Here is a 27,144-nt window from a genome sequence, read left to right as displayed (position 1 = left end):
GGAATTGGGTATAAACTGATTACAAGTGTTACAGATAAGGCATGTCTGCAAAATAATTTGACTAAATTGATCATTTGGGCACAGGAGAATATGTTGATAAATATATCAAAAACTAAGCATATGAGATTTGGGAGACATAAACTGAAAGGTGAATATTTAATACAGCACACAGTGATTGAAACTGTAGACTCATTTAAGGACCAGGGTATATGGGTAGATTCAGCTGAGTTTTTCTAATCATGTCAACCAATTGGCTAATGATAGTTATAGAACTATAGGTTGTATAAAAAGATGTATAAAGTCTAGGAAATCAAACATAATGAAATCATTGTTTGTTAGTTACATTAGACCCAAACTTGAGTATGGAATAACAGTATGGAAACCCTACAGGAAAACAAGCATGAATAAACTGGAAAGAATACAGCGGAAATATACCAAGGGCATCCATATATTATGAAAGACTAAAATATCTGAACTTGTACAGTGTCTCTTACAGATATTTAAGAGGAGATCTTATTCAGGTATATAGGGCATTTAGGGACAACTACATTTGGAAATGTTTGTGGTTATCAAAAAGTACTAGAGAATCATCAGATAACCTATGTAGAAGATTGTATGGGAATGAGAAGTAATTGGTTCTCTCACAGAGTAGCTGATGCTTGGAACAGACTATGAAATTACATTAAAGCAAGTACTAGTTTAGATATTTTTAAGACCAGAATGGGCATTTATTATGGGAACAAGTGTTTTGGTATGTTGGCAAGCTAGAAGGGCTTTAATGCCTGTGCTTGAAACATTTGTATGTGTGTAGATTTATTTATACATTTATTAACAGGCTAAGTGTGCTGGCTGGTCCAGAGATGCTATTCAGGCATGACCTAGTCAATTGACAGTAGAGATTATAACAATGTTCTCTAACATTAATGTTAATTAGTACCACGTGCAACCAAAGGTATGTGTACTGCATACAACTAAAGGACTATTTGGACCACACAAGCTTGTTACATCATCACTGAACTAAAACATGACAACTGTTCAGATTGCTCCAGGAGACATTCTTCCATTTTTTTCAGTGTTAGGTGCAAGGTAACGAACTACTTTTGGTGCTGGAAACTCAGAAGGCTGTGGGTTCTATTCTTAATTGCTTGGATTCATTTTTCCATTACTGACACTACAGTTCAGCATAAGGGGGAATGCCGTATGCCAGATTGTGCCATACTGTAGGGTGAGATGTTAGACTGATGCCCCATCAACCTGAGATAATGGTAGTTTAGGTAGATGTAAAAGATCCACAACACATGTCAGAAAGAGGAGGGGAAGTTCCCCTGTGACCCAGCCAGATTTCCCCTTGTCAGTATGACTGTCACTCTGGGTCTCCCATGAAAAGAGCACTAGCCTAGTAGGACTAACCCAGTCAACAAAGTGTAAAATGAAATGAAAAAAAAAATAAATAAATACAATAAAATGTGGTATTTAGAGAATCATTTAGCTGTACTCTCACTGGCTTTCTGTACGCTACTTAAATTTTGTATCTGTCGAAGCTAGGAGGCAGATTTGCATGAAATGCTGTCCTTCACAAAATATTTGTGGGGGAGGTGTTGGCAAAGTGTCATACTGCTAATGTTGTGCAGAACTGAGCTTATATGCTGAGCATACGTGTTGAATAGATCAAACTTGAATTAACCCTTTGTTTACTAGTGATGGGAAGCCAACACCACGGAGGCCCGATTCAGTATGCTACACTATCTCGCGCCACTGGAAGACCCAGTAGTCTTAACCTGTCACGTTCCAAGAGCATCAGCAACAGCAATCCAGACCTGGCCACCACACCTGTCTCACCAGATGAGGAGGTACAGAAAATTATTGCTACTAAGGTATGTTAGCAAGTAATATACATCATTCTTTCTCATTTAAGAGCAGTATTGCTTTGAGAACAGATGTTTACATTTTTCTGCTTTTAGAATGATGGCAATATCACCAGTGTTTATTTTAAGAAATGTTGAAATAAAATGTTCTGTGTCACTTTCTTTCTTTGTATGGTATTATGTGCAGTTCTACTAACTGAACAAGGAAGAAGAGCTGTTGAATGTGGCTCTGCATACATTTAGATCACTATGAAGAGTCCATCATTTTAAAGTTTGTGTAGAAACAGAACAAGTCTTAACACCATTTGCAAGGGCACCAGGACAGCCCTCTTCTGTGTTTTTCTACTTACAGTGATGAAAATTTAAGTTAGAAGGGCGCTCATTCTGACAGTTGTATGGATTTTGTATATTTTTATTGCAGTTTGAGGAAAGTAGAAGATTACAAGTCCAACCGTTTTGAAAAATGTAGATAAAATTGTGAAATGAAATGTAAAGTGTTCTGTTGGATTTAAGGCATGATTAAAGTAAAAGAGGAAAGGACAGCAATTCAAAGCTGTAATGAGTGGAGTGTGTTAAGAAAACATCATGCTATTGTAATGCACTGAAAAGAAAAAAGGCAATGATAGAAGAACATGTGTGAAAAGACAACCATAAATGAGAGAGAGCCCATCTGTCATAGTATTTTTGTTAATTGTAGATATGTGAAGATATGTGGGAGTTAAGGGTAAAGAAGACCAGAGAACATACTAAGAACTTGCACAGTGACTGTGGAAAGCCTTTGAATTTGTGGGATGCCACAGCACTATTAGAAGAAAATTTAGAATGTAGCAATTGTTTAGTTGGCTGCTGTGTGGACTGTTTTATTAAAATGGGTGCCATTTTGAATGACGGAGAGAGAGCAGCACCATGACCAATTAGTGTAATTATTACTAGAGAGAAAAGAAATGAAAATTCTAGTAATGCAAAATATACTAGCTTCTGGAATCTAGTGAGCCAGAAATTGAGATACAGCTGGGAATCCAGTGATAAGGTATAGGAAGTGTGATTCATTTCCTAAATTAGGTAAAATATTAGTGGGAGGTTGTCAGTTTTCAAGATGCAATTCTCCACCATGTAGATCATTCAGTTGAATTGCTTCTTTTCCATTAAAAGTACACTTCCCCACACTGATGTGGTAAAACTAAAGACCTTATGTAATCGAAACATGTCAGTTAAGCACATCCAAAAAAACCCCAAAAATAGGTTTACCTCTACAATATGATTTAATGAATTAAAACATAAACTGTAGTCCAAAAATCTGCTTTTGACCATATAGCATTCAAAGCACAGACTTCATCAGATCATGCTTCATTGTGCATAAGGATGTCAAATTGCCAGTCAAGAAAGACACATCTGTGGCCTGCAGCATCTTGGGGAATACTACAGCTCTGATAACTGCCTAATTGCTAGAGACTCAACCCAACTACTTGATGTCAGGTGTGGGGAAATAGTTGAAAAACCACTTCACAAAGAATAGTGGAGGTTGAGAACTCTTTGTATAGACTTTGAATAGGATCCTTCTTAGGCCAGAAATGTCACCACAAGCACACACAAACCAGATCCAAACTGGAATGTCCTCTAGGTAAGTCCACTATCTCACTGGTCCCCGATTCCCTCATTAGTGAGGGCTAGAGCCCAAACTGATCATCATCCTCAATCAAGCACCTTGAGATATGGGGAAATATTCCACTTGCTTCTGTTTTAGAAGTGCATCCCTAGATTCTTCAGCTCCTGTATCTTTGGGTGGTTAGTTAGAGCTTGGAGTGTTGAGCCTGATCCAAGAGATTAGTCTCTTGATTCAATCAGTCATAAGTCAGGCTACTTTAGATTCCTCCTAGTTCAGAATTCCAGGACCACATGTATCTGTAGACCTCAGACGAGGAGGATTTGGCTGATCAGATTGCACTAGGTCTGATGTCTTAGGGCCTTGGTATCAAGCAGATGTTTGATGCCTTTATGGTTGCATGAGGAGTAACGTGCAGGATTGCACCATTAGGAATTTTAGTCTAAAATGAATGCCAGTCCTTACTCAGGCCTTTCCCCACACCAAATTGCCTTTGGCTGACATATAATCCAGAGCCAGTTTTATACCCTCCAGCATCAAAAGCCAGTCTGTTATACTCTCCCCATGTGTGAGCCTGTACTCCTTTGTGGGTGTCATAGTACTTCCTTGCTCTCATGATCCTATGAGGATTTAAAGACTACTGTCTGTGAGGCAGATGAGATAAGAAGTCCACAGCTCCATTTGAATCTCTACTGGATGATCTCTCCTTTAGGGATGCCCTCAGGATGAGGAGTAACAGCTTAGACTAGTTTCTGGCACCATCTCCTTCATATATAAATGGCTGACAGAATGTGTTGTGAATTGTATTTCATTCTTTTGTTACTTGGTTAGGTTTAATGGTCCAAGAACCCTTTCCAGATATGACCAGAGTCAAGAAGGCAGTGACACTATACAGTAGCAACAGAGAGGTACACAGTAGATAGACAGTGTTTATAGTACTTCAAATTTCAATCTGTGCATATTACTAGTTCCTAAAACAAACTGTTCCTAAAGGTTTATAGGTGGACAGTTATACACAGGTAGAGCAGTGTGATACATATGAAGCCTGTAGAAGTTCATGCTGTCCTGCATTTGAAGCCAGTCATTAAAGATGCTGTCAGAGCAGCCTGGAGGCAGTACATCTGTGTACTGTTGGCTCAAAAAAAAAAAAAAATTTGATGCCCTGTACAAGCTGCCACGAGAGTGTGAAAACATCACTAAATGTTCCATTGCAGACAACTGTATGATTGGTTTGAGCATAGATCCTAGCACAGCATTTTATCACCTTGCTCTTGGCAAGCAGTGCATAGCTTTCAACCAGTATGCCAAGAGGGGTAACTTCCCTACAATATTTGGTCTCATACTACTCAACTCATGTCATCTGTTCTGCTTCTGGGCTCACCTGGTGAGGAAGACACTCGAAAACCTGATGAATTCAGTGTGTTTGGACTTATGGAAGATCTTCTTGAGATCTTTTCCTTGTCTTCCACTATTGATAATCATGTGTCCCATTGTAATGCTGATTATGCTGCTGCATTGGCTAGGGCCACAGGCTCTTAGGTCTGGATCTGCACATAATGGAATGGCAAGGTCTGTTCTCGCTTAAGAAGGAACTTGGGAATAAGGTCCTGGATACCTACATTTTGGGTGATATACATTTCATCCTGTGTATCCAAGATGTGGTCTTTGATATCTTAAAGAGGAAGTAGGCTTTCATTTCTCTGAAGTCTTGTGTAAGTTCCTTTCTGCCACTTCTGCCTCATCTTTTGTTAGACTTCCTTAGTGTCTGAGGAAGGCCATCTGGCATCTCACAGTTTTGCATCTATTAACACTGATGGAGTTGCATAAGATAGTGATACCACCTGCAGCTCTGCCGTGGTCCTTAATGCAGTCTTGGATTACTTGGGAGAGGGTTGCAGTACTCTAGTTCTTAAATTTTACTATTGTATGGAATAACCATCACTAAGAATCAGTGAGTTATAGATGTGATTAGCTTTGGGAATGCTCTAAAGCTCATAGGTCCTCCCCAGTAGGGAATTTTGCTAGAAGATTTTATTCCACTTTATTTCTTAACAAATGAGTCTGCTTTATCCTATGACCCTCTTCAGCCATGGGCTGGGTGAAGAGGCATAGTTACAATACTGACGGTAGATATATGTAACATTACAATTCTTTGGGTAAATTTGCTTCATACAATTGATAGTAAGTTCAAATAATACAAAATAAGGAAGATTTGTACTCTTATACTGCAGATTCGATTCAGTTAAGGGATATTTACAGCAGAAAAATATAAAACTTAAAAGAAATATGTTATAATTTTAGTTTGCATGTATAGAAACATCAAACTAAATAAATAACATGAATATTATTGTGATGTAAATATGTAAAGAAATTAGGACATTTTCACTAGGAAAATAGTGCAAACAAATGTGATCAGTAATTTTTATATGTCAGAGAAATATGAAAATAAGCATTTTGCAGCTGTATGCAAGTCCTGTAGATGTGAAATGACGATGTGCATTCTGAAATGCATCAGAGACAGGTAGACTGCTGGAACAAACTATTGTAAATGAATGAACAAAATATAGAATCTAAACTAGGTGCAGAGTGTAATATTTTCCATAAAATTCCTTTACACAGCCAGGAGTGGAAAATACTGGAAATCTTTGTACAGATTAATCTGTTCTGGCCACTGAGTGGCACAGTTAGGTGACAACTATTGACATTTTAAATAGTTGCACATAAAGAAGTTAAGTTTCCTGATATTTTTTGGTCATGTAGCTTGTAAAAAGGTTTGAGTTGTAAAAATAAATTGCAATATAAAAGTAGAATTTGTTTGTAGAAGAATCAGTCATAGAGGTATTTTGTGTTGTGCAAACTCAAAGCAGTCATATGGCTGAATGTGCTGATTTAATTACTGGCTTTGAAAGTCTGCCAGGAGAAAAATGACATGCAAATAAAAACTGTTGTAATGCCAGTAATTAATGTATTCAGAAAAGTATTGTTAACACTTAGAGGTAAAGGTTGAAAGGAGATGACGGCATAGGATATCCTAGTGCCGTATGAAGCAATCAAAGCCAATAGGATATGTGACAATTCTGTATTATGGTCATTATGAAATCAGATGCTGCTTACTGCTGTATTGATCCACCAAATCTGAATAAAGTGATTTAGAGATTTACTAATTGCCACCAAATGGAAAAGTGATTTCAAGAATGTGAAATTCAAAGTACATATTAGATGTAGACCATTCTTTCCACTGGGTAAGGCTGAAAGAAAAAAAAAGCTGTGAATTACAGCATTAGGAAAGTACAGATTCCTTAGACTTCCATTTTTCATAATTAGATGTATTTCAATGAGCTGTTGCGTTGGTAATTAAAGACTTTCAAGGTGTTGCAAATATAATTAATGATCTGTTAGTGTGACTTAATTTACAAGAAGAGCATAACAAGTGACAGGCAAAGCTGCTGAAGAGACCAAGCCAATGTAATTTCAAGTTACTTACACAAATGTAAATTATTGTGGCAGATCTGAAATTCATTGGTCTTCATTTAGAGGTAAGGGATGTAAACCTGAACCAGAAGACATCTGACCATTTGTGTTTATGCGGGTTCCAAGGCTATAGGACAAGCAGACATTAGTGTTTCTAGAAACTATGCAGTAGAGGTTGTACTTAGTATGTCTGAGACGGTTTATTGTAGGAAAACTGTTAGAGCAAGATGTAGCTTAGGACTGAACTATGAACAGGAAAATATTTGTGAAATATTCAAGAAATTTGTTGCAGATGCTCCAACTTCAAAGTATAATAAAATGAATAAGCGACCTGCATTGCAAATAGATGCCAGTCTGAATGATATTCATGCTGTGAGCTTAGAAGAAAATAGATCGCTTGCCTATGCATCAAGAGGTTTTGTAGATATCCATTCAGGAAAGGAACCATTAGCCATAGAAAGAGAAAGTACACATATGTGTGTCTGGTACATGAAGTTCAGATGGAAAGAGAGTACAACGCTCTTCCAAGACATTGGAAAAGTCTTTGTAAATAATTTAAACCCTTTGCAAAATGTATTCAAAAAGTTTTTGTAATGCATTTCCAAGATTGTAGAGGATGTTAATTAACAATACAAAAATGGGTCAAAGTGAAATATGGCTCAGACAAGGAACTACACTTAACAGATACACTAGGAAGGGCATATTTTCTAGAAAGATGAGAACTGCTAGAAGAAAGAGAAGAAATTCTTTGGGTAATATTACAGTTACCACTAAGAGATAAAAAGTGAAAAAAAAATCAGAATTGTACTGACACTGACTTAAAATGCAGCTACTGAAAAGTGTAAGAGTGACAGGCTAGTCTAAGCAAAATCCAATGCTAGGAAAATAAATCTAGTCTTATTTTTTATTCAAGGAAAATAGGTTGTATCAAGTGCTTAATGTTCAGAGCTGACATAAACTTGATTCCCAGAATTCTGAGTAAACAAATGCTCGATAGGGTGAATGGTTTGCATCTTCAAAAAGTAAAATGCAAAAGAAGGAGCAATGTATATTTTAGGTTCATACATACTAGGTTTCTGATCTGTGAAGATGTTAAGAATCTTAGCCTTGCATTCTCACGGTCATTTTACCCTTCATATTTTGTGCATTAATAACCCAGAGAAGAGCTGAATATATTCATGAGGGACAAGGATGCTTAAACCCAGGGTGAATTTGTGGCTACCCATCCATTTGCCCACATTATGTTTGAATAGAGTAAATAATGCACTTTGCTTTGTTAGGTGGAAGACTTGTTCCATAGAATCAGAATTCTCTGTGATACATACCTATGCCTTAAACACATTCTGTTTATGTTGCAGAAGAGATTGGGCTCCCTTGAGCTGGTTTTTGTCACTCTTGGACTTGCGATTGTATAATAGGTCTGACAAGATAGTGTATATTGAGGCTGTATATATGCAAGGCATTGATTGTCTTTCAGTAGTCTGTATGATACCAGGCAGAAAGGCAAGGCTTTGAGAATGTCTGTATATTTTTTGTGGTTTAGGCCCTTGATTCCCTTAGTCAGGAAGCGTTGTGGTCATTCCAGAGTGAGTAGTATTTGGACAAGTACAAACTGATTGATGATCAGCCTAATGAATACCAAGTACAGTGGAATGATTGCATCCCTAGACCTGTACACTATATCTTTAGATGTAAACTGTGCTTACCAAAGAGTGATTATACATTTTTGTCTTTTAGTTTTAGTTCATGGTTTTGATGCCAGTTATTTGTTTGGGACAGGCCCGCTTGTAGGATCATGGTGTCCTCTCAGAGTTTGTGATGGCGCCAAGTTTTCAGTCATCTGCAAACTTGGTCAGCCACAAAAAATTAACATTAGCTTTGACATCCAAGAAGTAAATACTAAAGGAGAGTTGCCCAAGGACTGAACCTTGGGATACACTGCAAGTGACAGTTCCTTTTTTTTGAAGGAGTCAAAGCCACACGCCCTTATTTTCATGGTTCTTTTTGTGAGCCAGTTTGATATCCAATGAGTTATACAGGGATTTACATTTAGCTCTAAAAGTCGTTAATACCCAAGCATGGGATGGTGTCATATGCCTTTGTGAGGTCTAGATATAAGTGTACTGATGTACCCTAATCAGGGCTGCCCTTTGGTCAACTAGTGCCCTAGGCAAAAGGGCTCCACAGCACCCCCCACACCACCCAGTGCCCCCATCCTGGTCTACCTCCATCATCCACATTACTTTTTTCTTCCTTTTTCTCACAGTTTGTCTTACTCTTCATAGGTTAGTACTAGGCTATCGGCCCTAGGGCCTATACAAGCCTAGACATAACAATTCCCTGGATATTTCTTCCCACAATATTTACTTCCCTGTGCCCCTGTCTAGCAGGGCGACTGACATTATCCCCAGGGTGAATTTTCTATCTCCCATCCAATCGTCAAGGTTCCTTTTGAAGAGGGCCAAGGAGGCGCTCTGCTTGACATGTATGGGCAGTCTATTCCAGAGTCTGGGGAGTCTCTGGTTCAGGAACCTATCCCTCCAGCTTGTTTTGTTCATTGTGATGACAATGTTTAGATCCCTGGAGTGTGTGGCATTCAGGGATTTGGATTTCTTTAAGTGGAGCATGTCCAGCAGCTCAGGGTTTGACATGGCCTTGTATGTTAAGCAGAGATCGCATCTGAGTAGACGATATGCCACAGACCTTTAGGTCTGTGATTCTTTCAGTGAGGTATCTCTGCAGCCTTTCCAGCTGTTGCAGATGCCTTGTGAGGTACATACCAAATGGAGCGTTGTACTCTATAATGGGTCTAATGAGGGATGAGTACTGTGGGGCAATGACCTCCTTTTTACTGGATGAAAAGCCCTTAGTGATGAGGTGACTTCCTTATTTTTTTTTCCTGTATTTATTTAACATATTTTAAAGAAACAATTTCTTTATTGCAAAAAAAAAAAAAAATACTGGAAAAACATCCCTGCTATAGCAGCTCCCTAGGCGGCCGCCTAGTTGGCCGGCTATGATCCTAATCCATCATTACAGTAACTTTTTAGAAAAAATTGACCAGGTTACGTAGGCAGGATTTGCCCTTGATAAATCTGAACTGGTTGGTTTGAGAGTCTGTAGATTACTTGTATTCTTATTTATTAATTCCTTAATGATCCTTTCCAAAGCCTTACTGATGAGGCTGGTCAGATTTATGGGTCTGTAATTACCCAGGTTCATTGAAGCCCAACCTTTTTGCAAGGTAATGACTGTTGCTGCCCTCCATTCAACTTTAAGCCTGTTTTTGTGACTTATATTGAATATGCTTTGTAGGAAGGTCTAGCAAGTTATGTTTCAGGCTGACCAGCAGACAGACAGACAGACTGTTAAGTTGTCCGGTCATATAAAAGCAGAGATTTTGGCCTTAGATAGTACCTTGAGGACATGTTCTTGAGGGACTGGGGGTTGTAGATGTGGGTATGTGATCTGAGGCTAGTGCAGGGGGGATATATGTCTATCAGTTTATGGAGGGATTGTTGAAATCTCGCAGGAGAATGGTGTTTGACTTTAATACATAATATACTAGTTAAGTAGGTGGTGTGAGCTTAAAGGGCCATGAAGAGGGTGCCGTATATTTAGGATATCATGAGGGGTTTTGTTAATATTATGTTGGACATGGAGGAGTCCTGGGTCATTATCTTGTCTAATGACTCTAGTAGTTATTTTTTTTAGGAATATAGAGGTGCTGCCACCTTTGGTGCCTTTGTTTAATGCAGTGGGTCTGAATGTACAATAGGGTTTTCTGAGAGCTTTGCTTCCAATAACATTGTATAACTCCATATCTCGCACCCTGTGTTCACTGGTTTAAGCAGTAGGGGGTTGCCAGTAAACATGAGATAGTTGCTACTTTGCCTCTGGATGACAATTTCAACCAGGCTGGCTACAGAGATGGTTGGAAAGTGCAAATCCATGGTTCCACTTGCATTCTAACATGGACTGTAGGGGGAGTTGCACCTGTATGGTTTGGAGTTCATTTTCTGGAAGTGTTATCTTTATAAAACAGTCTGTCTCCACATGGAGAACGCTCTGCATAGTGCAAACCAAAGCCTGTTTGCACAACTACTGACTAAAGTACAATAAAAATTGGGAGAGTAGGTTGTAAAGAAAACGTTAAGGCTATAAATGCCTGCATTTAAACAGTAGTGTGTGCCATGCTGCTGCAAAGTGGGCAGTATCACATTAAATTTCTTTATTTATAACACTGAAAATAAGCAACAAAAAGCAAATTGCCGACTGATAGCAAGATGCTTGAATTTAGCTTCAGTAGCAAATAATGCCCATAACTAGCCTGGAACTGATCTAGTAGTAAACTAATTTCAGCAAAACTCTGTAATTTAACTACTCAGTAGGTTAGTCAAGAATGATAAATAGTGCTGATTCTATCTTGCTGCTGCTAGTTCTTGTCTCATTACAGGTACGCTTAGGAAATGATGCCCCTTTGCTCCTTCCCTCAGCAGAAACAAAACAGTAGCATTAATCCCAAACTAGTGCTTAAAAAGCAGGTGACAGACTCTTTGGTGATCAGCCCACTCATCCTAAATATTCTATGGGGCTGTAGGCTTGATCCAGTTTTCTCCTGGTAGATACTCTTGATATCACTTAAAGCAGTTCAGTGCCAAGAGAGCTAAGATACTCAGTGGTCCAAAACCAGACCAATTAGGGAAGTTCCATGCACACTGCTCGGTCCGAAACATTGGGGAATGAGTGTCTCTGTGCTCCTTCTCTCACCAGGAGTATAGAAGTAACACTAAACCCAAGCTGGCTCCTCAGAAGCAGTTTTCAGGCTTTTCAGTAATTGTTTTTACTTTTCCTAGAGACTACCACTGTCCATGTGCTGCTCCTCTCACTCGGAGGAAACGGGGACACTATTCCCAAGCATGCCTGAGATATGGTTTATAAGCTACCAGTTAATGATAGTCTTCCCAGATGTTTTTGATTTCAAAAGTAGGATGGAGCAAAATGGATTAATACTCTGCTTTTTGCAGTGTGCAGTAAACAACGGGAATATATGAAAGAGGGAGTAACTGAAGTTTTAACATTTTAAGGGTGAGGACCTTCCTAATTTCAACTGCTGCTGCTCATTGATATGTGCAGACAAGATGAAACTGGGAGGATCTATCAAAGTCAAATGTGCAAACGAGAAGAGCCACTAAGTTTAATAGCACTACAGAGAAAGGGTGGATGGGTGTGAAGCTTAATCTCCTAACAGCAGCAGGTCAATGACAGCTCTAAATGATTAAAATCTTTTCTGCCTACCTTAAATAATAAATATTTCTTCTCAGCTCCTCCTTCAGATCCCCTAGCCTTAATCTTATTACAGTCAGAGTAGAGAATATTTCCTAATACAGTGACCTACTCCAAAGATAAAATACAAATGTAAAGCGAAACAAATTGAAGCTAGAACACATCACAATAAATAAAAGAATATAAACAATGCAAGTTGTAAACTTTAAATGTACATTTCCAAAGTAGTCTCCAAATAGAGCATGTCAGTGGCAGCTGTAAAAAATTAAAACCTTTTCCTTTTTTGCTGACCCTACATAATAAGTGATACTTTTCAGGTCCTCCCGCAGATCACCTAGACTTTTGCAGTTAGAACAGAGAACAGAAAAGAAATATTTCCCATCTTGCCCTACGTACTTGTAAAGCAAAATTAATTTAAGTTAAAACAAATAGCAGTAAGTAAGAATAAAGGTATAAAAATAATGAAAAATTGCAAACCTTAAATGTAGAATTCCAAAGTAGTCTCTCAGCAGTTTTCTGGTAGATCATTGAGGACTGAATTCACTAGATAATGGCATACATTTGAGTTTCAGATTTAATATCCTTTAGAAAATGCATGGGAACACAAAACCTTTTATTTTAGAAACGTTCTAAGTTCATAAGGGCGATATTTAAAATGTTTCCCTATTTTTGGCCTTTTTTCCCCCATTAGTTTTGGCCTTGTCCAGATTTGTTGTAGTAAGAGGTTGAGAGATGTGGCAGCAGCAAAAGATTAGCAAGGAATGTCAACTTAAATACAGATAATGCACATTTATGTTGTCTGCAACAAATACAGTAACAGTCTGAAGGAAGAAATGCTGGAGTACCCACTTCCAAATCTTCTGTGGAGTTCAGTCAGTATGCACTCGAACTACTTAGGAGAAACTATGGGTGAATTCGTATTCCAAGTTCCATGAAATAATCAAACGGACAGGTGCAACAATTGTAATTAGAGCATGGAAGTTTACGTTCTCAGTTTTATATCTGACTGTGGTCCACAATGCACAGTTCAGGAATTCAGATGCTTTTGGCCTGAGTGGAAATTCAGGCTTGTAACATCCAATCCGTATAGTCACATTCTGTTGGACAGGTGAAAAGACCATTCAGTACAAAACCTTATGGAGAGGAGTTGTACCAAAAGCTGTGAGGATTCTCATCTTGCAGCTTTGGAATGTAAGAAAAGTCCACTACAGGAGCTAGGTTTCTAATCATTTAAACTTTTGATGTGCAGAAAGTTGAAAAGAACATGGCTTACTTCAGCTGTATTAATCAACACATTGTAATGGAAATGCTGGAAGCAAAAACAGAGAAGATGAAAAACTACGGAGGATTATCAGATTTACAGGCTAGAGATGTAGAGTAAATTTCAAAAGCTAGCAAACTTGATATCATGAAGCTGAAGTAGTTGGTAAAACAGATGAATCAAGCTAGTGTGTAGTTTATTTGAAAGATGGTAAGCTGTACAGAAGACAGCTAAGCTATATGTATGAGAAACAAGCACTAAAAGTTAAGATCAGTAGAAAGAATAACAGGGTTTTTTCAAGAAAGCAGACTCTGATAACTGTGGAAGTCAAGTGGCAGTGAGAAAGAAACTCCAAAAATAGCATAGGTTCATAGGTAGGTACTAGGCTATCTGCCCAAAGGCATTTATAAGCCTAGCCAGAATGTGTTGGCTTTCACCGCCCCCTTAGATTAGCTCCCTGTGCCTCTGTTCAGCAGAGCCACTGAAGTGATCCTGGGGTAAACTTTCTGTTTCCCATCCACTCGTCAAGGTTTCTTTTGAGATATGTTAGCGAGGAGCTCTGCCTAATGTAGGTTGGAATCTTGTTCCAAAGCATGGGAAGTCTCTGGGACAGGAATCTCTCCCTCCAGCACGTCCTATTTATTTTTGTGGTGAGGTTTAGATCCCTAGAGCAATGTGGCTTGAGGGGATAAGGTTTTCTTTAGGTGGAGCATGTCCATCAATTCTGGGTTGGACATGGCCTTGTAAGTCGGGCAGAGATCACCTCTGAATAAGCGTATGCAGCCGAGTACAGCTGGAGTTTCTTCAGTCAAGCTGCATAGGGCATCTGTTTGAGGCCAGTGATCCTCTTGGTGAGGTACTTCTGCGGTCTTTCCAGCTGTTGCAGGTGTCTTGTAAGGTACATCCCAAATGGGGCGTTGTATTCTATGATGGGTCTGATGAGTGATGAGTAGAGGGGCACAATGACCTCTCTTGATCTGGATGCGAACCCTTTTGTGATTAGGTGGCCACGTAGGAGGATTTTCTAACCACTTTGACAATGTGATTATCAAAGGTGAGATTACTATCTACTTGGGTCCCCAGATCCCTTATTACATCTTCTGTATTTAGGGGACTACCACCTATGTGGTAGTTTGTGGGTACTTTGTTTTTTCCAAAGGGGATGACTATGCACTTTTTGGCATTTAGCTTGAGGCCATTTTTTTGACACCAGGTATCTGTCTCAGTGAGACCCTTTTGGAGGATGTCTGTGTCAACCAGAGACTCAATTATAGCCCCTAGTTTGCAGTCGTCTGTGAACTTGGTCAGCCAGAGTCCTCCTGTGCTTGCCTATACCTCTGAGAAGTATATGCCGAACAGGAGGGGTCCTAGGACTGAGCCCTGGGGAATGCCACTTGTAACCGGTTTAGAGTTGGACCTAGCTCCCGCAACTCTCACTATGTGGGTTCTGTCCGTGAGCCAGCTGACAACCCATCCTGTGACGTAGGGGTTTATGTTCAGGCTGGTGAGCTTGTCTATAATACCAGAATGGGGAATGGTGTCGAAGGCCTTTGCAAGGTCTAGGTAGGCTGTGTAAACCACCTTTCCCTCATCTATAGCCTTGGTAACTGTCTCAAAGAAGTCCACCAGGTTTAGGAGGCATGATCTGCCTTTAACAAAGCCGAACTGGGTAGGGTCCAGTGTTTGGAGGTTCCCAATGTCTCTGTTAAAGAGTTCCATGATGATGAGCTCCATAGCCTTGCAGACCAAGCTAGTCAGGCTTATAGGGCGATAGTTCCCGGGGTCTGTTGTGGCTCCACCTTTGTGGAGCGGAATAACCGTTGCTGTGTGCCACTCTATGGGTACGTAGCCTGTGGAGAGGCTGAGTTTGAACAGTGTGTTTAGGTGAGGGGTTAGTTCATCTTTGAGCTCGTGTAGGACACACCCTGGGACACCGTCCGGTCCCATTGATGCTGTGTTTTTGGCTTTGGAGAGGGCTATTTTATCTTGAGTGTCTGTGATTTCAGGGACTCTACATTCTTCTGGTATGGTTATGGGCCCTTTTGGGGGTGGGGGGGTGAAGTTTGCGCTGAACCGGTCTGCCAGGATTTTGGCGATATTGGTTGCTTCAGTGTATTTTGTGCCATTCAGCACTAACTCTGAGCAGATCTGAGCATTGCCACTTAGATTCTTGACATAGTTAAAGAATGCCTTGTGGTTATGTTTGGAGTCCTTGGCAATTTTTCTTTCAAAGCTTGCCTTGAATGATTTTATGAGGGATCGTAATTTCTTGCTGATACTGATCAGGGATGTTTTTCCTTCATGTGATTTTACTCTTTTCTGTACTAGTTTCTGCCTTCTGTTGTATAGCTTGTTTATGGCAGGAGTCCACCAGACTGGTTTCCTTTTCTTGGAGGAATGAGTCTTGGTTTTGCTTGGGATAGCACGATCCATGCATTCTTGTAGGTGCCCATAGAATGCATTAGTAAGGATTTTACAGCTTGGACAGCATTATCCTTCAGCATGGGGGCTTTGAAACTTTCCACCTCGGTCTTAAGTAATGTGAAGTTTGCTTTTGAAAAGTTTTTCACCAAGCTTTCCTTGTCCGTGGCGGAATGTGGATATCCAAAGTGATTTGTTTATGGTCAGCTCTAACCAGCGAAAGGTTGACCTCTGTGTGGAACACTGGTCGCCCATGTTGGTGATGACCAGGTCCAATATGTTGTCACCTCTGGTGGGAGTGTTGACCAGTTGATCCAGGGCATTTGAGTTTATAAATTCTAGGAAATGTTGGGCAAGGGACTTAGTACTTGAGTAGTTCTCCCAGTTAATGTTTGGATAATTGAAATCACCCAATATTAGGGTGTTTGGTAGGACCTTTATGTTTCCCAGTGTTTCCAGAAACACGGAATGGGGGTCCTGGGACATGGTGGGTCATCTGTAGCAAGCTACAATTTGAATTGCAGTTTTGACCATTGTTAGTTGCATGTGGATGATCTCTGAAGCATCCTGCTGTGCCACTAACGTGGAGGTGTGAGCATCCTTGATGAATATGGAAACACCCCCGCCTTTTGTATTTTGGTTCCGGTTCTGTGGCCGAAATGTATGGTATGAGTTGTTGCCTGGTAGTGCTAGGGTGCTCTCTGAAACCTTAAACCAGGTTTCTGTTACTGCACATATATCGATTTTCTCCATACTGAGGAGTGCCTCGAGTGCGTGCATTTTGAGGTTTAGACTTCTGGCATTGAGTAGCATTGCCCTCAGTTTTTTGTTACTTGTGCTATTTACAGCGGTGGGTTTGTCTTTTGAGTCTTGCCTAAAAAAGGCACTATGGGGGTGGCAAGAGCCTTGATCAGGTGAAGCTTGTGTGTGGCAAAAATCATCCCAAAAGCAAGAGCAGACATTCAGTATAAATATTCTTAAATTTTTCAGACATGAAAGAACTTTTCATTCTGTTAAATTTGTCAGATATGCAAGAGTATTGCATAAACAGACCAATATGTTGACTGTTCCAAAGTTACAAATTCTTCTGAATACTGCAAAGTTGATTGCGGAAAATATTTCTTGAATACTGTGCTTGGGCAGGAATGTATAGATGGAGCAATGCTTACAGGTCTATAGTTCCCAGGGTCTGTGGAGGTGCCTCCTTTATGTAAAGGGGCGACGGTTGCTGATTTCATTCTGAAAGGTTTCTTACAAAGAAAATTCAGGGTCTTTAGCACATGTCATATGGTGACAGACTGAAATCACTATACTCTTTGTCATACAGACTACACAGAGGTGACCTCTGCCTTGCATATAAAGCAGTCTCATATCCTGCTGTAATGGAAATGCTGCACATTCGTAAATCAAACGGTATAAAATGCACTTGCTGTAGGGAACTCAACATGGTATGTGACATCAACAGGACTTCCTGGAGAGACAGATATGTCTCAGGTTACCTCTCCTCTGGAATAAACTTCCAGTTCAGGTGAAGCAGAGCCCCTTGCTGACCCTGTTTAAGCATAATTTGGATGGGAACCCACAAACTCATCTGTTCAACTGTGTCCTTGTTGGACAGGGGCAGTATTTGTTGACTTAGTTCCACTTAATACCTTCATATTCTTGGGAACAGGGGTTGTACTTTGCTAGGGTTGTAAGGGCCCTAGGGCCATTAGCCTAGTAACCTCTTGTGATCCTATGAATAACTCTAGTAGGGTGGCACTACTTGAAATCTGTGTTTTCTGCAGTAGAGCTAGGTTGATGCTACTGTTCTGCTGTGGTCACCAGATCAATTCATTCATTTGTGATGATACCTAATAGTGGACATCTAGCTTCTTTATCTGGCTTTACAGGCCCTAGCTTCTATTATACCCATATGTAAGGTTTCTTCTGAAATTAATTTCATATGTAGCCATGTTTCAGGATTTAAACACTGTGAAAAACACTAACATGTCAAAAGTGGCTCCGTTCACATGTGAATTTTCTCATTTAACCCCACCCAGCTCCTGTGCTGTGCCATGTATCATGCTTGGACTAGTGTCGTCTAAGAAGCCAAGCTCAGTGGTGTCCTATAGTGATGTGCTCTGTAAGTAATATAATCCCTTCCCATGTGAGGGCACACTGTCACCTTCCATCAAACTCTTCACCTTTTGTTTGTGGAATTTGCTCCAGGACACAGGCCACAGTTAATAGAGTGACACTTAAGGCATTCTTAGAGAGCTAATAGGCATTGTTGGGAGAACCCATCTAGTTTCTGCTTTACAAGCCTGATGTGTGGCTGGTTGACATGGGTAGAAGTGTATTAATTCTTTTACCTAGGCAATGACTTTAATGCAAACATCACACACATCTTTAGTAGAAATACTAAAAGCAACATAAGTCGAGTTCAAACTGTCTGCTTTCAGGTAAGAGGGTTGAATAGTGATAAACTGCACTGTCTTCTGGTTGTACTGTTGTTGAAGCAATACTGTTAGATGCACTGGACGTATCTTGCTTGCCATTTTTGTTAGAAGAATGTCTGTGGATGAGACACTTGGTATGGGGTAGAAAACAGTGTTTAAAGAAGTTAGTGAATCAGTGTTTACTTATCTGGTGTTAGCTTTGTAGCTTGGAGAATGCTCAATGTTGAGCATTTTTGCCCTTCTGTCAAGTTCAAAGAGGTGTTACAATCACTGCTTCAGTTAGGAGGCATTACAGCACATGACTTCACTGCCTTCCTGCTGTCATATAATAAACAGAAATTACTGGGACCTTGAAGAACTCAGTCACTTTGCTTGGGAATGGAATAACAGTTGCTGTTGTCAAACTAGCATTTTGAATGTACAAGCAATGCAGTGCAAAGTATATTTTATCTCAAAATACTGGCTGTATTCTAGTAGTAGTTCACCTACAAAGACTGTATGTGTTCCCTAACCAAGTATACTGCTTTTACTGTGTTTATGAGCAAATAATTGGTATGATTTTATTTTAATACAGTACTTAATCTCCATGAGCACACGTGTGTTCAGCAGGTAACTTGCTTCATTCATTGGGAAGCTCTTGTTCTGCCATCATGACTCTTGTTACAGTTCACATTTTACCATCAGGTTTCAGGGTATGGATGACACCTGTGAAAGCCAACAGCTGCTTGACAATGTTTTGCCTGGTGTTTAATAATGTTTTTCTGTCTGATTTTATTAACCAGGGAGTTGGAAGCTATTGCTGCCTTATAGTCAGAAATGCACAATCCAATCAGTGTCCAAAATGTGAACTTTAATAATACGTCTGATTAAAATGTCTTAACATAAATGATTTGCTTGAAAATTTAAGAAGCAAATATAATGCTGATTGTACCAAAATTGTTCTAACACTAAAGAAAAAGCCTTTCTTCTTCATCATCTTAGTGTCGCTAGCCATTAATCTTATATTGAGGTTATTGGTCAGCTGTGTAATTTGACTAACATGGTCAGTGGCCAGATGCTATGCGGTTCAAAATGTTGATTTTTTTTTTTTTATTAACATCTTCAGAGGTATCTGTTTTGTGATAGAGTAAAATGACTATCTGAATTCCTCCCCTGGTGTGCAGGGTACCCCTCAGAACACAGTAGCCATCTGGTCACTCAAGCATATGTTTTGATATCTTTACTTTGAATATTGCTTATTTTACAGCCTGGTTTTCTCCTGAACGTCTGTAACCATGTAGCAGATTAAATGTGTTGATAGTAGTACATTTAATTTTGTCTGGAGAACTGAAGCGGTTTGCATTCTGTACTTGATTGACACTGAAATGTTTGAAGAAGAATGGCTGGCTGTTTTTCCTTTCATTTCAACTTAGTGAAACATGTTAACAGTTTAACTAGGTTGTGGGTTCAACACTTTGCACTGGTACTCTTGTCACAGTCTCTTAACGTTATCTGTCCTCCAAACTGCTGTTCACATTCTAGAATTTGTTTTTGTCCTGCCCTCCACCATGTATGTGGAGAGCATTGTGGTATAATGGTTGTATTATACCGTGTTTTTGCATAACTGGCTGATTTAAAACTTATAGCACGTACTGTTATTTTTCTTTATTTTTCTCTAAAAATGCTACATAATGTTTTGCATTATGAGGTAGGAACAAGAAAGAGAAGCATGGCATCATAAAAAGACCCCCCCCCACACAAGTTGTATACAGTAGTATGGTGATGTCATTTATCTGCTTGTTCAACATTTTATCAACTGTATTTAATCTTTGAGTATGATACATTTACATTTTTATTTTTACCTCATGATATTTCAGCTGTGGATATACTGTAACTGTTGTGTTAGTGGTCTAAACATAAAAGTACATGTCCAGGACTAAAAGTGTGCACATATAATGCAGGCTGCTGAGACCACATGCAGCTGCATTTTGAGAAGCTATTACTGTGTAAAAAATCAGATTAGTGTAACACGTAGCTAAATCCCCGTGGCCGTAAAAAATTCTTAATTTGGTTTACTGGCTTTGTTTAACTTTAATTGGAGCTTAGCATCTTATTTGGAGTGAAAAGCAGCAAGTGTACATTTCAGAGAAAAAAAATTACCTGTAAAAGGGTCACAGTCATTTGAAAAGTTTACTGTTCAATTAATGTTGCAGCAGTTTGGAAGGGAGGTGTTTTACTTCCAAGTATTTTTTTCAGCAAGTGCCATTGTAGAAGTGTTGAATATTGATGTATGTTATGTGGTGTCTGTGATGTCTTTAATTGTTCTTTGACTGCCTCCTCCTGCTTTAGGGAATCGATCGCTCTCACTCCTGGGTAAATTCTGCTTATGCTCCAGGGGGTCCTAAGGCTGTGCTGCGGAGGAATCATCCCAACTCCAGCTGCGATCTAAAACAGGTGCTCAGTCCAGTTTTTTCCATTTATTTGTCAGATGAAAGAAGCAGGCACCCCCCCCCCAATTCCCCAAGCTGCTTTCCTGACAGGCTGTTGTATCCAAATGGTAAAAAAAAAAAAATGGTCCAGTTTTAAACGAAGATACATGCTGGCAAAAAGTGGAATTTAAATATCTGATTAAAATTTTTGTGCAAGTAATACAATTATATTTTCCTTGTGCATAGAAGTTGCATAAAGATTGCCTGTCCTTTCTGCAGCTATGTTTGCTGGCTGCAGTTCTTTGCTTCTAACATTGCATTTAGAATTACGATTGCTGATTGTAGAGTCACATAAAGAGAGCTGTGAGTTTTGGTAAAGAAATTAAGTTTGAGCCCATGAAATAATATTACTATTTTTCCAGTATTCCTTGTAAGAAAAGAGAAAAGAAGATTAGACAGAAAATCTGAAATAAGAGACTTTACCTGGATTCTTATTCTTACTGTGAAAGTTATTAGACATTTATGTTTCTTAAAGAATTGCAGAATCGTATCTGAAATTCAGATTAGAGTACACTTACTTTTTTATGTCTGAGTCATTGTTTCTTGGTGGAGGATGTGGTGGTGTACGTGTGTGTGTGTATATATATATATATATATATATATATATATATATATGTATATATGTGTTTGTGTGTATGTATATATGTATATATATATATATATACATGTATATATGTATGTATGTGTGTATACGTATATGTGTATATATATATATATATATATATATATATATGTGTGTGTGTGTGTTTGTGTGTGTGTATATGTGTATATATATATATATATATATATATATATATATATATATATATATATATATATATAGAGTTGGTCATGGAAGCAGCCACAATGGAGATGGCTGTGCTAAGGCTAATAGATAGGTCTGTCCTTTTGTCCTCATCCCTCTGATTTTACTAGGTGTAGTAGCATACCTGGAGACAGAAGAGGCATTCATCTACTAATGTACTGAATAGTCCTGCCTTTGATACCACTTTAACCAGTTTACCTGTTCTGGCTACATCAGAAATGGGACAGGACTAGGCTAGCTTACTTGGACACTTTTCTCCATGTGATAGCTGATAAAACTTGCTGTAAAGAAAAAAAAATAAGGAACCAAAGTGGTGGGGTTAGGTACCAATTTCCTGACACAGAGGGCTTCATCTTGACTGCAAGTCAGATGAACTTGGCTCAGTTAATGACCCAGACTCTGGAAACTGGCCATTGTGGGTGACAGTGAGAGCCTAGAAACTACCTCTGGCTTACCCATCCTGAGAGAAGGGAAGATATCCCAGTCTTATTTACTTCTGGCACCCAGCGGAAGCAGGGTGTACAGCATACCTCTCAACTATCCAGATTTTCGGTGCATAATTTTCTTTTCCTTATAAAATTTCTGGTTTTCTGGCATATCACTAAGTATTGATGTCACTAAATAATGACATCTGTTTGAGTTTCAGACTTCATATCCTCCAGAAAATGCATGCTAACACAAATGTTATTCTAGTAACGTTCCAAGTTTAGAAGAGCAATATTTAAAATCTGTCCCTATTTTTGGTTCTTTATCCCCCCATTATTTTATGCTTTGTCCAGATCTCTTGTGCTAAGAGGTTGAGAGGTATGGTGTACCGCAAGTGACACACAGGCTGAGAATGAGCACCCACCAAACACAGTACTTTGTGTAGCTGGTGGGTGAAGCTTTCACACATGAAAGCACTCGCAGCAAAGGTTTCCTTTTATGGAATGCTGCACTAAATGATAACAGATGTTAGACTTTCAGAATACTCTTATAGCTGCCTGGATGCTTGTCCATAGTCAGGGACACTGAAGATCAGCAGAGAGCAGTGAAAAAAGATAAGGAATATAAACAATGACTTTGGTAGAGTTCTGAACTTATGGAGCCCCCTTTTACATAAACACCTATGTATGAAGGACACTTAAACTGCTACCATTGTGAATGCTTCCCGAGTGTTTTAATTCCATTTGAGTGCACAGTATGTGAGCTAGTTCTGTGCAGCACAGATAATTTAATTTACTCTTTATTTTCTGCTTACTGTTTTTATGGATATCATGGGTAATAATAATATATTATGTATACAGTGGATATTTGGTATACATCTCTTTCAGAGTGAACAAGAAATGGTTTGCAGTTTGTAACTTGTACAACTGTAAACTGCTTTCCACCAATTTTATTTCATTGACAGCATGCTGTGCATTTCTCTTTGAATGCACGAATCTCCAGTTTCGCTTTGCCCGCTGTAGCTTCTCCTGCTGACTGCAAGTTTCACAGAGAACTGTGCATGAAATCAAATCATTAATTTTTCACTGAATTTGCTTATATTATGGTTGCAAATGGTTGACAAAATCTAACAGTAGATGTATTAACATTCAAATTAGAATTATTCAAAAAGGGAAATGCTGACAGTTTTTCATTGCATAGTTTTTTTCCACTTGAATCTAAATAGTGTTCAGACTTATCATAGTCCATGTTTTCTCTTATGGGTTGCAGGTAAGGTAAGAATATACTCAGGACTTGAAGGTGCTGTTTAAGCACTTCTTCCGCATGTTGTCAACCCTAGTCACCTACATTTTAATAATAACTCGGTTGCTTTGTTAAATAAATTACACAGACTAAACACTGGCTGTAATATAGAATGGTAAAACGTGTGTAGTACGGATATTAGATACAATTATTAACAGAATCAGTGCAGTAGTTTAAATTTGTAAGAGTATGCATAGCAGACATAGATGCAGGAATTATAAAACAAACAAAAAAAAAGTATGAAAACAGGTTCATAGGAGATTACTAGGCTAATGGTTTGAGAGCCTTTACAAGCCTAGCAAATATAATCCAGTTTACCCCTTGGGTATTTTTTTACAGATTTTACTGATTGCCCCTATACATTTAAAGCAAAACACACACATGCACAAAACCATGTGCAGACGTGCATGAGCACACGCGCGCACACACACACATATATGCTGTTAGGCAGTGCTCATTTTAAATTTGCCTCGCAGACACACTACTTGAAAGTACTAATCATTTATTTTTCTTCATTCTCTCCCACCTTTTCTTTTTATGTCATTTGGCTTATGTATGTGTCGTAACATATATTGCAGCCTACTTTATATGTAATCGTCTTTTATTCAACAAAATGCACTGTATTCATCACAAGATGAGTTTGAGTTTCTTACCTTAGAATTGTCTGTCTGCCTTTGCCTGACAACCTGGGTTGTGATTGTAAAGTATCTTTGCTGCTCACCTACTTGTTGGCTATTGCTAATAAGTATCCTTTAACATACCAGTGCAGACGCTCATGCTTATGCTTTCTTTTTATACCTTGAGCAGGATTCACTGTTTTGAGTGTATTAAAGAAAAGAAGCAGTGTCATTATTGACTACTGTTTGCTTCGGACAGTAACTATACAAAATCAATACCGTCACACTGTCACATTAAAAAGAAATGTGACAAATGAGACTATAGGCCAGTGAGATGTACCTGAACTTGCTTATTGAGCCCATGTGTTACACATGTAGTAATTCCACTTCTGATTTGCATATAAAACAACAGGAAAAGTAGGAAATATAAATGATGTTAGGCATAGTGTGTCTGTATAGATAACATTTGTGCATCAACGGTGCAGAGTAGCATAATTCAGTGTTAGTGGCTTAGCAGGTAGCTTAGTTGTCATAGTTTTTGTAGCTTCCTTCAGCTCTCATTATTATTGAGCTTTATTTTCCCTACTGACTCATTAATTCCTCTCTTAATTCCATTGTCTGCAGACTTCAAGGAGGAAGGGATGAAAGACAGAGATTTCAGCTGTCATCCTGAAAGATTTTGGATGCCCCTGCAGCTCCTGTCTCTGTTCGTCGGCAGACATAATACAATGCCTACTGCTTCAAGCTCCCATGTGAATACTCAGTTCTACACACCAGCATTGCTTTGTTTATGTGTGTGTGCTGGTGCATGTGTGTGTGCTTGCGCGCGGGTGCATGCATGCCTGTGTAAACCCATGCGTGTGCATATGTTTGTGTGCGTATGCATGCATATGCGCATGTGTACATGCACTTCTTGACTGGGTTCATGCATCAGAATCCTTTATTTTATGGAATGCATTCCTAGTTCTTCCCACAGCACCACCAAAATCTTGGATAGGTGACTCAGCATCAGGTGTTCTCCATCTCCTCTGTCACCCCTATTTCCTCAGCCCTTAGGTTATAAAACACAAAAAGAAAAATCTAGCAAAGCTAGACTTTCCACTGTGTGATTCCTTAAACCTCCTGTATTAGAGGTGATGTGGGATATATGCACATTATCCCTTAAGGACATCAGGTGTTTCAGCTAAATGGCAATTCTGAATGTTCATGACTTTTTCTTTTAAGTCTATTAATGGACAAATTCAGGCCAATAAAGCCAAAACCCACTAGCTGTGGCCATGCATGTTTCTGCCTTCTTATGGCATCACCAGCACAGCATAAGTGGAATGTTTGGCTAAGATTTGGAAACACAGGTTATTGTACCTAACTGATATCTATAAACCTTAGGGTGACTGCAAAATATCCCAAGTAACAAACTAAAACAATGAGTAAAAAGGTCACAGAAAAAACACTTATGCTGTGCTGATGCCATACGAAGGCAGAAACATGCATGTCCACAGCTAGTGGGGTTTGGCTTTATTGGTCTGAATTTGTCTATTAATAGACTTAAAAAGTCATGGACATTCAGAATTGCCATTTAGCTGAAACACGTGATGTCCTTAAGGGATAATTTGCATATATTCCATGTTGCCTCTAATACAGGAGGTTTAAGGAATCACACAGTGGAAAGTCTAGCTTTGCTCGATCAATCCTTGGGTTAGTAATTGAACCCAGGTAATCTGAGTTGCAGTTAGAGCTCCATCCCTCTATGCTGGCATATTTGTCTTTGATACTGGAATATCAAAAGGGTTGTGGGCCCTTCCCCTGGCAGTTTAATGTATGTCGCATTACAACATGTATTGAAGTGCGGGTTAGAACTAGTGCTGTTGTACTTTGTATGAAATTGTAAACTGGTGCTCCATCTGTTTGATTGAATGGCATTTTGGGTTGATTGTAAGGATCCCATGGAGCTTGTTAATGAATGGTGGCACTTACGGCTGACAATCACCAGCAAACAAATAAGTACAAACTTCTGCACTGCATATGGTGGTAAAATGTATAGCATAAGGATCATTGCTACGTGACGTGAGTCATGTGCACTGGAAGTCTGCTGGAGGTAGACATGGGTCACTGGCTAGATGTTATTTGCCTTCAGTTGTATCCATTGTGCACTGTTACATTCTTGATGAAAAAAATCCCCAAACCAAGTAATGAAGCAAGCCCAGTGTAACAAGCCAGTAACCAATTTTGGCAGGAAACACAGTGCAGTACCCAAGGACCAAACAGCAAGATTTTTTTTCTTTTACCAAAAGGACTTTGATGTTTAGAAACCAGATAGTAAGGTTTAGTACCATCATGTAATCTAGATATCATCAGAGCCTCTGATATCTATTTTACCACTTACTTTTATCAGTTTGTCAATCACATGATCAAACATTTAAAGGTACAGGTACAAAATACAAAACCCTCAGAATTTATATTTAAGGAATGACAATTCATTTACAGATTCATATACAGATTCATATAAACCATCCTGAAATGTTTGAGAAAAAGGTTTTATAACATACTAGCACTAATCTTAAGTGCACAGTTAATTTTAAATTCAGTCACTTAGTCCGGGAGTTACAGGTGCATTTGTCCTTAGTTGCTAATGCTACTCTCTTATCTCTGAAAGCATTCTGCAGTCCCCTTGTCTCTGACAAATGTCCACTGTTTCTAAAGCCAAAAAAAAACAAAAAACATTTAAATGTAAATATTTTTCCACATGATTAGCTAGGGTGTTGGTTAAATCAGTCAGTATAATCCAGTAAGTGTGCTGGTATTTTCTCTGTTTTACAGCATTAACAGTTTTACCAGTGTAGGAAGCCTTGCTCACTACAAGAGAAGTGTTCCGCAGCAGCTTTTTTGCCATTATATCTACCAGGTTTTCTCTATGTATAGTAGGCTCTTGGCTCATTTATGCAAAGTGAAGTACTTTTATTGAATAACCACACTTTTATGCTTTATGAGCTGTCAGGTACACTGCACTATCCATATCTTTAAGTTTGTTTGTGATAGCACTTCACTCCAGACACACTCTTACTGTGCTTTTACATTGGATGGACTGAGGTTATTCATCTAGTGGTCTGTAAGTGTTTACCTGGTCTTTCTGAGCTGGGAAACCCACAAAAGGGCTCTAAATATTTTTTCTGATATACTG

The 27,144-nt window shown here is 39.0% G+C and overlaps 1 protein-coding gene across 8 annotated transcripts in view; it reads left to right on the top strand.

Moving 5' to 3' along the window:
* DOCK6 (dedicator of cytokinesis 6) overlaps positions 1 to 27,144 on the top strand; it is a 2,991,519-nt gene that overhangs the window by 1,898,090 nt on the left and 1,066,285 nt on the right. For 4 of the 8 annotated variants that reach the window (XM_044084599.1, XM_044084598.1, XM_044084597.1 and 1 more), the window contains exons 22-23: positions 1,699 to 1,874; positions 20,677 to 20,781. In XM_044084599.1, coding sequence (XP_043940534.1) covers positions 1,699 to 1,874; positions 20,677 to 20,781 — 281 coding nt within the window. The remainder of the gene's footprint in view (positions 1 to 1,698; positions 1,875 to 20,676; positions 20,782 to 27,144) is intronic. The other 4 variants (XM_044084603.1, XM_044084600.1, XM_044084604.1 and 1 more) reach the window with 1 other exon arrangement.

Source organism: Protopterus annectens, chromosome 9.part0 (assembly GCF_019279795.1).
Source record: "Protopterus annectens isolate FY-2018-M chromosome 9.part0, PAN1.0, whole genome shotgun sequence".
In the NCBI taxonomy this organism is placed as follows: domain Eukaryota; kingdom Metazoa; phylum Chordata; order Ceratodontiformes; family Protopteridae; genus Protopterus; species Protopterus annectens.
This window is presented reverse-complemented; position numbering and strand designations above follow the sequence as displayed.